A 14244-nucleotide genomic window follows, 5' to 3' on the forward strand; every position below is an offset into this window, starting at 1 on the left:
GAGTGCGGCGTAAAACAACAGAACACAACAGGGAACAAACAACATATTACGAATGACGGACTTCTATTCACAAAACTCTGCCAAGTGTTAACACTCCCCAAAACGTTTATAAGTGTATGAGCGAGTTAAAACCTCAGGCCCCACACCTACGTTAGCGGTAAAACTACACATTATACAATGAGTGAGTGACATCGATTTAACGCAACTTCAAACATTGTTAGAGAAATACCATTTCTCTCTGTTGAAGAAATCTCAACAGATTAAGATATCGGACGTTTTGCAATTTGGCGTAATTTGGCTGACAAACCAAGAATCTTTGTCTGGAATTCGAACCCCCGACCATAGCATTCCGCCGCGTCTAGGGGACGCAACTCTGCACAGCAAAGTGCAGATCCTCCGACAACTGGGCCACACGTGCCCCCGATCACACAAGGACAATATATCAGTATCAGCCTCTTTACTTTGTACTTGTAGAGATCTGCACAACACGATGCCTTACATCTGCTTATAAACTTCCAGTGACGTCATCCTATTGTTCTCTGGTCGGGTTAAATCTCGTAAACAGGGACGCTGTAATGTCCCTGGGATTTTATATAATATCCCTGGGATTTTATAGGATATTCAAGTCATATTTGCTATATAATGTGTTATAATATCCGATGGATTTTATACAACTTCGATTCAGATTGTAACATGTAATGAAATGTAAAATCAAATGACAAATATTTTCTTTATATTCCCGGGGATCGAACACGCAACCTTCGTATCTGTAGCCCAGTGAGTGATAAAAATGATGTTTTTAGGATGTCCTTTTCAAGATCCGTATGCCAGCAACAGATATTTTACGCCCATTTCCTAATGTTCATGGAAAGTATGTTCGAAACATAAAAATGTTGATAAATGTTGTTTTAAGTTTCTTTTTTCGGTTCATAAGTTAGATAAATTGCTCCCCCTCGGGTTATTAGTGATATTTAAAACCCTTTCCCTGGGAAAATCCCTCGGGATGCGGGTTTTAAATATCATAACAACCCTCGGACGTGTTTTATCCTATACATATATCAAAGTAGATGAATTTGCTTTGATTGCGCGAATCACATCCCACATGCTTATTCAGCGACATGTATCCGTTCGTATAATATCCAATCAAGAGTCTTTATCCTCGACTGAGAAAGACATGATGTAGAACCAGACCATCTTCAGGTGTGGTTGAAAACATGACGTGTATGGCCCTACCCTCAGTGCATGAGGTACAGTAATAAATCAACTCACACGAAGTTATAACTTTATTCAATACCACCAATATACATTATTGATTCATATTCATGCAAATCTGTAACGCACACAAACAATTGATGAAGACATGTGTCTAACATTAATCATGAAGTATCAACCCGTGTACATTCTCTGCCAGCAGAGAATTCACTTGGAATAAATGAAATAACTACAGAAAGAAGTACAGTAAAGTACGGTTATAACGAACTCAAAGGGACTACTAATTTTAGTTCGTTATAACCGTAGTTCGTTATATGCATATACACAGCATAACTACAGCAAGTAGTCGGGACCAAAAAGTAAGTTTGTTATATCCGTCAGTTCGTTATAAGCGTGTTCGTTATAACCGTAGTTTACTGTATTACATACATGTAAGGCACTTACGCCAAGACAAACGACAAAGGGAAAATAGGTGAGCACATGTTAAGAATAATAACATACATACACTCCAACAAGTACTTGTGATACTCGTAGATACACACCCACCGTTACACGTCCGATGGAAGCACTATTATGGTAAAAAAAACATCTATTAATTTTTCTATAGATAACCATATATAATCAAACATCTGTATTATTATCATTCCTTTACACAGCTAGTTACATAATCTTCTTCAAGACACCTGCTTCAACCACTTGTAGTAGTGGTAGTTGGTGCGGGTGAAGTAGTAGTTGTTTATACTGTTGAGAATAAACAACACGTTCACGATAATATACAGGTTCTAAATGCTAGTAGGTTGGACAGTGATGCGGATTATAGCGAGTACAGTGTAATATTTAAGAAGTGTCTGACTATAAACATTACTCGCGAAGTCAGCGTGACATTGGTCTTGTGACATATTGATATGATGCATAGTACACTAGGTGCTAGGTTGGGATGATACTAATTCTAATGATGCGAAATGAAAACCACATCCATGTGGGTAATTTTTACTTCTTGGACATGAGTGAGTGAGTGAGTGAGTGAGCGAGTGAGCGAGTGAGTGAACGAATGAACGAGCGAGTGATTGATTGAGTGAGTGAGTGAGTGAGTGAGTGTCACGGCAGGGTACACATGAAATGGGCTTTACACATTGTACCATTGTGGGTAATCCAAACCAGGTCTTAGGCGCAGCGAGCGAACCATTTAACCACAAAGCTAACCCATCCCCTCCCCGAATATGAAAACCATAACAGTCATATGTGTACATTCACATGTAAATAGTATGAAAATACTTATCCCTAACAAACCCTGACACCTATACACATAACATTTGCCCTATATAATGTTCGACCGTGCCTCTCTTGATCAAAGCCGAACATCATCAAAGTCATCGTCATTAATGTGTTCGTGCATTGATGAGACTGCCATGCTGTATGCTTCGTTGGGCTGCTCTATGTATTTCTCCGCGTAGTCTTCACGGCCAACGCCCACCCAGCGCCCAGCCACATCGTCGTCAGTGATGTAGGTCGACTTCTTCGGAATACGTTTTTTGTATAAAAAGATAGCGACTAAGATGACCAAAATGGCGACGAGAGGGACGGTGACACCGATGATGATATCTCTGTGCTTTCCAGCCAAGAGGTCGGCGTTCACATTGTGTTCAGTCGTTGAATGCGTAAATGGACTGTTGGTGGATTGACTGGATGTAGGAGTTGTTGGTCTTGGTGTTGTTTGTTTCTGTGTAGTTGTTTTTTGTGTAGTTGTTGTTGGTGTAGTGTTTTTGTGTGTGGTTGGTTTTGCTGTGGTTTGGTTAGATTTAGATGGTTTAGGTGTGCTTGGTTTCTGCGCTGTTATTTTATGTGAAATTGTTTTCGTTATAGTTGGTGTAAGTATAGTTGTTTTTTGTGTTGCTCGTTTCGCTGTACTTTGTGTAGATGTAGTTGATGTGGTTGTAGTTGTTGGTGTAGATGTAGTTGGTGTAAAGGACGTTGGTATAGATGTAGTTGTAGTTGGCGAACTTGTAGCTGGTATAGATGAAGTTGATGTAGATGTGTTTGGCGTAATTGTAAATGATGTAGGTGCAGTTAGTGTTGATTTAGCTTCACTTGGCGTAGCTGTAGTTGGCGTAGATGTAGTTGGTGTGGATGTAGTTGGTGTAGGTGTAGTTGGTGTGGATGTAGTTGGTGTAGTTGTAGTTGGTGTAGATGTAGATGTAGTTGGTGTAGCTGTGGCTTTAGTAGCTGTAGTTTGGGTAGATGAAGTTGGTGTAGCTGAAGTAGATGTAGTTGGTGTAGTTGTAGTTGGTGTAGTTGTAGTTGGTGTAGATGTAGTTGGTATAGCTGTAGCTTTAGTAGCTGTAGTTTGGGTAGATGAAGTTTGTGTAGGTGAAGTAGATGTAGTTGGTGTAGTTGTAGTTGGTGTAGTTGTAGTTGGTGTAGGTGTAGTTGGAGTAGAGGTAGTTAGAGTAGATATAGTTGGTGTAGGTGTAGTTGGTGCAGGTGTAGTTGTTGTAGTTGGTGTAGTTGTAGTAGTTGTAGTTGGTGTCGTTGTAGTTGGTGTGGATTTAGTTGGTGAAGATGTAGTTGTAGTTGGTGTGGATGTAGTTGGCGTGGCTGTAGTTGGTGTAGATGTAGTTGGTGTAGTTGTAGTTGGTGTGTATGTAGTTGGTGTAGATGTAGTTGTTGTAGTTGTAGTTGGCGTGGATGCGGTTGGTGTAGTTGTCGTTGGTGCAGATGTAGTTGGTGTAGTTGTAGTTGGTGTAGTTGTAGATGTTGTGGATGTAGTTGGTGTAGTTGGTGTAGTTGGTGTTGGTGTAGTTGTCGTTGGTGCAGATGTAGTTGGCGTGGATATAGTTGGTTTAGCTGTAATTGATGTAGATGTAACTGTAGGTGTTGTTGTAGTAGTTGTAGTTGGTGTAGCTGTAGTTAGTGTGTATGTAGTTGGTGTAGTTATAGTTTGTGTATTTGTAGTAGATGTAGTTGGTGCAGATGTAGTTTGAGTAGAGGTAGTTGGTGCAGTTGTAGTAGGTTTAGTTGGTGTAGTTGTAGTTGGTGTAGTTGTAGTAGGTGAAGTTGGAGTAGGTCGAGTTGGCATGGATGTAGTTGGTGAAGATGTAGTTGGTGTAGTTGTAGTTGGGGTAGATGTAGTTGTAGTTGCTGTGCTTGTAGATGGTGTAGATGTAGTTGATTTATGTGTAGTTTGTTTGTGAGTAGTTGGTTCAGGTGTAGTTACTTTGTAAGTAGTTGGTTTAGTTGTAGTTGTTTTGCGAGTGGTTGGTTTAGTTGTAGTTTGTTTGGGTGTAGTTGGTTTAGGTGTAGTTGTTTTGAGAGTGGTTGGTTTAGTTGTAGTTTGTTTGGGTGTAGTTGGTTTAAGTGTAGTTGTTTTGATAGTGGTTGGTTTAGTTGTAGTTTGTTTGGGTGTAGTTGGTTTAGGTGTAGTTGTTTTGAGAGTGGTTGGTTTAGTTGTAGTTTGTTTGGGTGTAGTTGGTTTAGGTGTAGTTGTTTTGAGAGTGGTTGGTTTAGTTGTAGTTTGTTTGGGTGTAGTTGGTTGAGGTGTAGTTGTTTTGAGAGTGGTTGGTTTAGTTGTAGTTTGTTTGGGTGTAGTTGGTTTAGGTGTAGTTGTTTTGTGAGTGGTTGGTTTAGTTGTAGTTTGTTTGGGTGTAGTTGGTTTAGGTGAAGTTGTTTTGAGAGTGGTTGGTTTAGTTGTAGTTTGTTTGGGTGTAGTTGGTTTAGGTGTAGTTGTTTTGAGAGTGGTTGGTTTAGTTGTAGTTTGTTTGGGTGTAGTTGGTTTAGGTGTAGTTGTTTTGAGAGTGGTTGGTTTAGTTGTAGTTTGTTTGGGTGTAGTTGGTTTAGGTGTAGTTGTTTTGAGAGTGGTTGGTTTAGTTGTAGATTGTTTGGGTGTAGTTGGTTTAGGTGTAGTTGTTTTGAGAGTGGTTGGTTTAGTTGTAGTTTGTTTGTGGGTAGTTGGTTTAGTTGTAGTTTGTTTGTGAGTGGTTGGTTTGGGTGTCGTTGTTTTGTGAGTAGTTGGTTTAGTTGTAGTTTGTTTGTGGGTAGTTGGTTTAGGTGTAGTTGTTTTGTGAGTGGTTGGTTTAGTTGTAGTTTGTTTGGATGTAGTTGGTTTAGGTGTTGTCATTTCGTGGTCAGTTGGTTTGGGTGAAGTTTGTTTGTGAGTGGTTGGTTTAGATTTAGTTGTTTTGTGAATTGTAGGTGTAGGTGTTGGTTGTTTGTTAGTAGTTGGCTTAGGTGTAGTTAGTTTGTGTGTAGTTAGTTTAGTCGTAGTTGTCTTGTGAGTGGTTGGTTTAGGTGTAGTTGTTTTGTATGTAGTTGTTTTGTGTGTAGTTGGTTTATGAGTAGTTGTTTTGTGTGTAGTTGGTTTAGGTGTAGTTGGTTTGTGAGTAGTTGTTTTGTGCGTAGTTGACTTAGGTGTAGTTGTCTTGTGAGTAGTTAGTTTAGGTGTAGTTGTTTTGTGAATGGTTAGTTTGGGTGTAGTTGTTTTGTGAGTTGTTGTTTTGTGTGTAGTTGTTTTGTGAGTAGTTGGTTTTGGTGTGGTTGTTTTTTGGGTAGTTGGTTTAGGTGTAGCTGCTTTGTGAGTTGATGGTTTGTGTGTGGTTGGTTTGTGAGTGGTTGGTTTGGGTGTCGTTGTTTTGTGAGTTGTTGGTTTGGGTGTCGTTGTTTTGTGAGTTGTTTGTTTGTGTGTAGTTTGTTTGTGAGTAGTTGGTTTAGGTGTAGTTGTTTTGTGCGTAGTTGGTTTGGGTGTAGTTGATTTGTGAATGGTTGGTTTAGGTGTAGTTGTTTTGTGAGTTGTTGGTTTGGGTGTCGTTGTTTTGTGAGTTGTTTGTTTGTGTGTAGTTTGTTTGTGAGTGGTTGGTTTGGGTGTAGTTGTTTTGTGCGTAGTTGGTTTGTGAGTGGTTGGTTTAGGTGTAGTTGGTTTGTGAGTTGTTGGTTTAGGTGTAGTTGTTTTGTGCGTAGTTGGTTTGTGAGTGGTTGGTTTAGGTGTAGTTGGTTTGTGAGTTGTTGGTTTGGGTGTCGTTGTTTTGTGAGTTGTTTGTTTGTGTGTAGTTTTTTTGTGAGTGGTTGGTTTAGGTGTAGTTGTTTTGTGAGTGGTTGGTTTGGGTGTCGTTGTTTTGTGAGTTTTTGGTTTAGGTGTAGTTGTTTTGTGCGTTGTTGGTTTGTGTGTAGTTTGTTTGTGAGTGATTGGTTTGGGTGTCGTTGTTTTGTGAGTGGTTGGTTTAGGTGTAGTTGGTTTGGGTGTAGTTGGTTTAGGTGTAGTTGTTTTGTGAGTAGTTGGTTTAGGTGTAGTTTGTTTGTGCGTAGTTGGTTTAGGTGTAGTTGCTTTGTGAGTTGTTGGTTTGGGTGTCGTTGTTTTGTGAGTTGTTTGTTTGTGTGTAGTTTGTTTGTTAGTAGTTGGTTTTGGTGTAGTTGTTTTGTGAGTGGTTGGTTTAGGTGTAGTTTGTTTGTGCGTAGTTGGTTTAGGTGTAGTTGTTTTGTGCGTAGTTGGTTTGTGTGTAGTTGGTTTGTGCGTGGTTGGTTTAGGTGTAGTTGGTTTAGGTGTAGTTGGTTTAGGTGTAGTTGTTTTGTGAGTAGTTGGTTTAGGTGTAGTTTGTTTGTGAGTGATTGGTTTGGGTGTAGTTGATTTGTGAATGGTTGGTTTAGGTGTAGTTGTTTTGTGAGTTGTTGGTTTGGGTGTCGTTGTTTTGTGAGTTGTTTGTTTGTGTGTAGTTTGTTTGTGAGTGGTTGGTTTGGGTGTAGTTGTTTTGTGCGTAGTTGGTTTGTGAGTGGTTGGTTTAGGTGTAGTTGGTTTGTGAGTTGTTGGTTTAGGTGTAGTTGTTTTGTGCGTAGTTGGTTTGTGAGTGGTTGGTTTAGGTGTAGTTGGTTTGTGAGTTGTTGGTTTGGGTGTCGTTGTTTTGTGAGTTGTTTGTTTGTGTGTAGTTTTTTTGTGAGTGGTTGGTTTAGGTGTAGTTGTTTTGTGAGTGGTTGGTTTGGGTGTCGTTGTTTTGTGAGTTTTTGGTTTAGGTGTAGTTGTTTTGTGCGTTGTTGGTTTATGTGTAGTTTGTTTGTGAGTGATTGGTTTGGGTGTCGTTGTTTTGTGAGTGGTTGGTTTAGGTGTAGTTGGTTTGGGTGTAGTTGGTTTAGGTGTAGTTGTTTTGTGAGTAGTTGGTTTAGGTGTAGTTTGTTTGTGCGTAGTTGGTTTAGGTGTAGTTGCTTTGTGAGTTGTTGGTTTGGGTGTCGTTGTTTTGTGAGTTGTTTGTTTGTGTGTAGTTTGTTTGTTAGTAGTTGGTTTTGGTGTAGTTGTTTTGTGAGTGGTTGGTTTAGGTGTAGTTTGTTTGTGCGTAGTTGGTTTAGGTGTAGTTGTTTTGTGCGTAGTTGGTTTGTGTGTAGTTGGTTTGTGCGTGGTTGGTTTAGGTGTAGTTGGTTTAGGTGTAGTTGGTTTAGGTGTAGTTGTTTTGTGAGTAGCTAGTTTAGGTGTAGTTTGTTTGTGAGTGATTGGTTTTGGTGTAGTTGTTTTGTGAGTGGTTGGTTTTAGTGTAGTTGCTTTGTGAGTTGTTGGTTTGGGTGTCGTTGTTTTGTGAGTTGTTTGTTTGTGTGTAGGTTGTTTGTGAGTAGTTGGTTTATGTGTAGTTGTTTTGTGAGTGGTTGGTTTTGGTGTAGTTGTTTTGTGAGTGGTTGGTTTTAGTGTAGTTGCTTTGTGAGTTGTTGGTTTGGGTGTCGTTGTTTTGTGAGTTGTTTGTTTGTGTGTAGTTTGTTTGGGTGTAGTTGGTTTAGGTGTAGTTGTTTTGTGCGTAGTTGGTTTGTGTGTAGTTGGTTTGTGAGTGGTTGGTTTAGGTGTAGTTGGTTTAGGTGTAGTTGTTTTGTGAGTAGTTGGTTTAGGTGTAGTTTGTTTGTGAGTGATTGGTTTAGGTGTCGTTGTTTTGTGAGTGGTTGGTTTAGGTGTAGTTGGTTTAGGTGTAGTTGTTTTGTGAGTGGTTGGTTTGGGTGTCGTTGTTTTGTGAGTTTTTGGTTTAGGTGTAGTTGTTTTGTGCGTTGTTGGTTTGTGTGTAGTTTGTTTGTGAGTGATTGGTTTGGGTGTCGTTGTTTTGTGAGTGGTTGGTTTAGGTGTAGTTGGTTTGGGTGTAGTTGGTTTAGGTGTATTTGTTTTGTGAGTAGTTGGTTTAGGTGTAGTTTGTTTGTGCGTAGTTGGTTTAGGTGTAGTTGCTTTGTGAGTGGTTGGTTTAGGTGTAGTTGCTTTGTGAGTTGTTGGTTTGGGTGTCGTTGTTTTGTGAGTTGTTTGTTTGTGTGTAGTTTGTTTGTGAGTAGTTGGTTTAGGTGTAGTTGTTTTGTGAGTGGTTGGTTTAGGTGTAGTTTGTTTGTGCGTAGTTGGTTTAGGTGTAGTTGTTTTGTGCGTAGTTGGTTTGTGTGTAGTTGGTTTGTGCGTGGCTGGTTTAGGTGTAGTTGGTTTAGGTGTAGTTGGTTTAGGTGTAGTTGTTTTGTGAGTAGCTAGTTTAGGTGTAGTTTGTTTGTGAGTGATTGGTTTTGGTGTAGTTGTTTTGTGAGTGGTTGGTTTTAGTGTAGTTGCTTTGTGAGTGGTTGGTTTAGGTGTCGTTGTTTTGTGAGTTGTTTGTTTGGGTGTCGTTGTTTTGTGAGTTTTTGGTTTAGGTGTAGTTGTTTTGTGTATAGTTGGTTTGTGAGTGGTTGATTTGGGTGTAGTTGTTTTTTGAGTGGTTGGTTTGGGTGTAGTTGTTTTGTGAGTAGTTGGTTTAGGTGTGGTTGTTTTTTGGGTAGTTGGTTTAGGTGTAGTTGCTTTGTGAGTGGTTGGTTTAGGTGTAGTTGTTTTGTGAGTGGTTGGTTTTAGTGTCGTTGTTTTGTGAGTTTTTGGTTTAGGTGTAGTGGGTTTGTGTATAGTTTGTTTGTGAGTGGTTGGTTTAGGTGTAGTGGGTTTGTGAGTGGTTGGTTTAGGTGTAGTGGGTTTGTGTGTAGTTGGTTTGTGAGTGGTTGGTTTGGGTGTAGTTGTTTTGTGCGTAGTTGGTTTGTGTGTAGTTGGTTTGTGAGTGGTTGGTTTAGGTGTAGAGGGTTTGTGAGTGGTTGGTTTAGGTGTAGTTGTTTTGTGAGTGGTTGGTTTAGGTGTAGTGGGTTTGTGTGTAGTTGGTTTGTGAGTGGTTGGTTTGGGTGTAGTTGTTTTGTGCGTAGATGGTTTGTATGTAGTTGGTTTGTGAGTGGTTGGTTTAGGTGTAGTTGCTTTGTGAGTGGTTGGTTTTGCGGTAGTTTGTTTGTGAGTGTTTGGTTTGGGTGTCGTTGTTTTGTGAGTTGTTGGTTTAGGTGAATTTAGTTTGTAAGTAGTTGGTTTAGGTGTGGTTGTTTTTTGGGTAGTTGGTTTGTGTGTAGTTGCTTTGTTAGTTGTTGGTTTGTGTGTCGTTGTTTTCCGAGTTGTTGGTTTGTGTGTAGTTTGTTTGTTAGTAGTTGGTTTAGGTGTAGTTGTTTTGTGGGTAGTTGGTTTGTGTGTAGTTAGTTTGTGAGAAGTTGGTTTGGGGGTAGTAGGTTTGTGTGTAATTTGTTCAGGGGTAGTAGGTTTGTGTGTAGTTTGTTTAGGGGTTGTAGGTTTGTTTTTCGTTTGTTCAGCTGTAGTTTTTATGTGCTGCGTTATTTTCTGTTTTATTTGGTGAGTCGATGGCTTGTGCGTAGTTGCTTTAGATGTACTTCCTTTTGTTGTTCCTGGGCCTGAAAAAATGCAAAAAAGAAACAGTTGACCTTGGTTACCTCCCATATTTTTATTTGTTTCGGTTTTCCCCGAAAATTTCTTTTTTATCTGATCGAATGGCCTTCCCTGAAGTTAAAACTTTCATGAATTGCTTTTGTCAACTTGTTCAGGTCACGAGGTGAGACAAACACTGATTTGACAAAATATAAAAGTATGTTTTATTTGTTGTCTATTTTCGTACATCGATCACATTGTCTTAGTTTTTGCTTAATTGTTATGATTTTATACTTTCAGATAAATACTTCATTTCAGCACACAATACATTGTTAGATATGTACAGCTATGAACGTGGAACAACTTATGCAAATGCCTTAACCTCAATCTGTGTTTTTTGTATCGGGCATATGCTACAACATCTATTTGTAATGGATCAGCAAATTACTTCAGGACTGAATTAGATCCAAGAGCATGTAGGCCCCGTTCAACAAAAGGTTTGCGGTCATAACTCCCATAATTTCACACCGACAATCGCATCGATAACATCACTTTATTGAACGCGGACCTACTTGAAAAATAACGTTGGTATCATACAATGTGATGACATCAAATTAAGATATATGCATGGGATGTAGGATGTTGTCATAACACTACCACGGTTTGCGGATGTGAACGCGTTATTCCTTCTTATTCTTGGTTATCCTTGAATAGTGATGCCATACAACATGATGACACCTTTAACAAATGAGTTAAATGGAAATGAACTGTAACATTTATACAAATGTATGTATAGTGTTCAAAGTGACTTCATCTCACTTTACCAAATGTTGAAGCATGCATTACCAGGAAGGTTTTTTTATGAATTGATATACTATTACAATGACAATACAATGTCCTCAACATACTCACACTCGGTTACTTTCACGTTCTTTACAGCTACAACGCTTCCGTAATGAGCACGTGTTCCCCTGAAGATAATCTGGAAATGCATAACAATTACAGGTTATTTGGAATATAGTTTCTCATCAATGCATGACATTGAGAAAGACATGACACATTGTAACTTTCTTTGTTTCTCGAACTTACTTTAGAATTGACTTTGACATTAAGAGTTGTATTATAAGCTGTCCATGTTTGGTGAGATGAACATGAGATGGCTTTAGATGTCCCGCCTCCTGTTTGGACCAGTATGTCCAATGTGACTGGCTCTTTCCCCAGCCAGTAATCAAATGAGAGACAGAAAGTTCCAGTGTGGCAGAGTGGAGGACTGTCGAGGTCTGCTGTATCTCCATCTTTGGTCAGGATGTTGGTTGTGGCGAGATGGGCGAAATAACCTGTCAAGCAAAAGGTTGAATTGAACTTACAGTGTACGTTGAGAGGGTTGTATTCAACGATATCATTGCTGAAATGTCGTTCAGCGGAGAATACTTACAGCCGTATATGTAGGACATGATGTGAATGTATGAGGTATTTGTTAGCTAGTTGTAGTCATATTCGTAACAATATTAAACGAGACAGGGTAACAACAAGTACCATCTTTTAACGTCTTTTGGTATGACATGGCCGGGGATCGAACCCCGGACCTTCCGCTCTCCGGGCGGACGCTCTACCACTAGACCCCAGAGGTGGTCTCAAGCAGCCCTAACATCAAATGTCCCAGTCAACACATCATCCCATAGAAAAGGTCTTCAGCAACCCAAGCTTGCGGTGAAGGGCGACGATGCTTGTCGTAAGAGGCGACTTACGGGATATGGTGATAAGGCTTGCTGACTTGGTTGATGCATGTCATTGATCCCAGTTGGGTGGATCGATGGTCATGATGTCAATCACTGGATTGTCTGGTCCAGACTCGTTTATTTACAGACCGTCGTCATATAGCTGGAATAATGCTGACTGCGGCGTTGAACAACAAACAAAACTGTCTGATGCAAAACACGAGTTTTATAGCATAACGTCCCCTGTGGTGAACTACCTATGATATAACATCCTCCTACCATGCTCGGGTGATTGTATTCCACCAAACTGTTTGTCCCTTCTCCACATCAGCAAACCTGCCCCCGACACTGTTGTTGACGTAAATCCGCACATGTCGTGATCAAAGTTGCACGACAATGAGGTAAAACATGATGGAGCAGCATCATTGTCCTCGGCAGACTGAGAATAAGCTGAAAAACAACAAAAAACACTCGATCTCAAAATACAATCTACAAATATCGTGTGTGTATTTCAGTCACCATTGTGAACGTAGGAGACATGTAACGGTATATATCATTTCATTTTATCCCTGCTAATTGGTATTCTGGTATATGTAAACACAACCAAAAGAACCGGTTTTTGTGCATTATGTACTGGATAAAGGGTTTTTAGGACGTTTTTAGATGTTGATGGCGTCTTTGGACTATTTTTCACATTGGTTTCCGATTCTGACAGACAAGACTGAAATATTCCGGCGAACCACCCGATCTCACACCACGCATGGCGTAACTATAGTATGTCCTGTAATCCCCACGGTCAATCACAAACGTTACCGTCGGTAATTATTAATAGCGTAATAATTGTTAAAAAGACAGATATATACAAACACTACTGTTTCTTTAACAAAATACTAGTATTTCTAATTTCCTAACACTTTTGGTCATGTTTATTTGTTTTATACAATTATTTAGTAGCATTTGTAATCATGTGATATAGATACATGTATATAAATTACGTATTTTCTCACTAAAAGCCTACCTGTGGCTGCCTGAAAACAGAACGCTGTAACGTATATTCCAAGTAAAGTATTGAAACCAACACGCAAATACTTCATTGTGGGATCCGCCCAGTGTCCTCGTTATCACTGACACACTAGTCTATTGAAATACTTCCTTCGTGATCGGATCTAGCCGAGAGTACATATATATATCTAAGATACTATCCTACATTTAACCTTTGACACCGTGGTTCCGTGTGGTGCAATCAGTTTGTACCTAACGGACGGCTAGTATCTCAATGACTGTGAAAACATCTAATTTTGACTGGTCAATCAGATAAACTATGTTTTATATATCATTATTTGCACGTATTTGTTAACTGTGAACCACACGTACATGTACAGGGTGTGCCACTTTAGACTCCAGTTTAATGACAAGACCCATATTACTCAAATGTGAATGGATCAATATACAGCGTAGTCAGTAAAATACACCGTTTGTGATTGAATTAAAATAAAACAGTATTTCAGTTATATCACGGCCTGCAACCTTAATCTGGGACATAAACGTTTGGTGAAACACACGAGATCTGGTGGTGCTTACAAACAGTGATTTTATTCAGGACAAATCTGGGATTCGAACCCATGACAACGCCTTGAGGGACGCATGTTGGACAGCGAATTGCGACGTCTTCAAGCGGTGGTCAGATCCAGCCTAGTCACGGCTGACGTCACGTCGTCAACCAGCAATTTACTAGTCATACTCATTACCCATAAGACCATTTCCGGTGTAACCCGCCGTGATAGAGCTGGGGTAGTGCTAAGAACCGCGTAAACCAACTCACTCACTCAGAATCCATGATGACCACCCAATCCCAAATTATACTGGCTTTTACGATAAACTTTTTGTACCACGTGCCCAAGAATCCCATCGGGGGATCTATGTAATGACATCTCTGAAGACAGCTTTAGATGCATTTATGTGTAACCTGTGTACATCGTGTACATCACAAACACAAACGTTATGCGTCTAAAAATTTGTCCCGAATACACTCGCATGTTATCGAACCGAACTGAATTCAAATATGTCAGATTTCATTAAAAAGAAGTGTAAACATTTATTTATATGACTCAATAACAAACCTGACAGTGGGCAGATGGAGGTGGGTGAACTGAACAATGTTATCAGCAACGATTAGATTCCCGATGTATATCTGCTATACCACAAGGCATTGATCGAGACCGAGTAAGTTGTTACTTTACCTTCATCGCATAAAGGGGCACGGGTGGCCCTGTCGTCTAAGGCGCCGCGATTCGCTGTGCAGAGTTGCGTCCCAGAAACCTATGATTGTGGGTTCGAATCCCGGTTCGCCCCAATTATGTTTCCAGGTTTGTCAGCACCATACCCGTGCTCGTGGGTTTCACCGAAGAGGTAAACGTCTGAAACCTGCATCACTTCGGGCTTTCCTCCCACATTAAGCTGACACGCCGCGATATAACTGGAATACTGTTAAAAGCGGCGTTAAACCCAACTCACTCACTCACTCATCGCATAAGGTGGTCAGAGAGTGAGCGAATTTGGTTTAACGCCGCTTTTAACAGTATCCAAGTCATCTCACTGCGTGTCAGCTTAATGTGGGAGGAAATTTTAAAGCCCAAAGTGATGCAGGTCTAAGACGTTAACCACTTT

At 40.1% G+C, this 14244-nt stretch overlaps 1 protein-coding gene across 1 annotated transcript; it reads right to left on the reverse strand.

Annotated features, from left to right (window-relative positions):
- Positions 1-2275: 2275 nt before the first annotated feature.
- LOC124114074 (mucin-2-like) lies at positions 2276-13823 on the reverse strand. Its single transcript, XM_048403976.1, has 5 exons — positions 13818-13823; positions 12596-12605; positions 11914-12027; positions 11011-11196; positions 2276-9885 (listed from the first exon to the last, which is right to left on the reverse strand). The coding sequence occupies exons 1-5, from the start codon at positions 13821-13823 to the stop codon at positions 2561-2563; spliced, it is 7641 nt and encodes a 2546-aa protein (XP_048259933.1). The 3' UTR covers positions 2276-2560.
- Between the last annotated feature and the right edge of the window lie 421 nt (positions 13824-14244).

Source organism: Haliotis rufescens, unplaced genomic scaffold (genome assembly GCF_023055435.1).
Source record: "Haliotis rufescens isolate VD_foot unplaced genomic scaffold, xgHalRufe1.0.p SCAF_1, whole genome shotgun sequence".
Classification (NCBI taxonomy): Eukaryota; Metazoa; Mollusca; class Gastropoda; order Lepetellida; family Haliotidae; genus Haliotis; species Haliotis rufescens.

What these genes read in the sequence shown, in the direction of transcription:
- LOC124114074 (XM_048403976.1), bottom strand. An exon ending in AACAACAGTGTCGGGGGCAG is followed by an intron (nt 11,197 to 11,913) that starts GTTTGCTGATGT and finishes TTTGCTTGACAG; the next exon opens with GTTATTTCGCCCATCTCGCC. An exon ending in GACATCTAAAGCCATCTCAT is followed by an intron (nt 9,886 to 11,010) that starts GTTCATCTCACC and finishes GCATTTTTTCAG; the next exon opens with GCCCAGGAACAACAAAAGGA.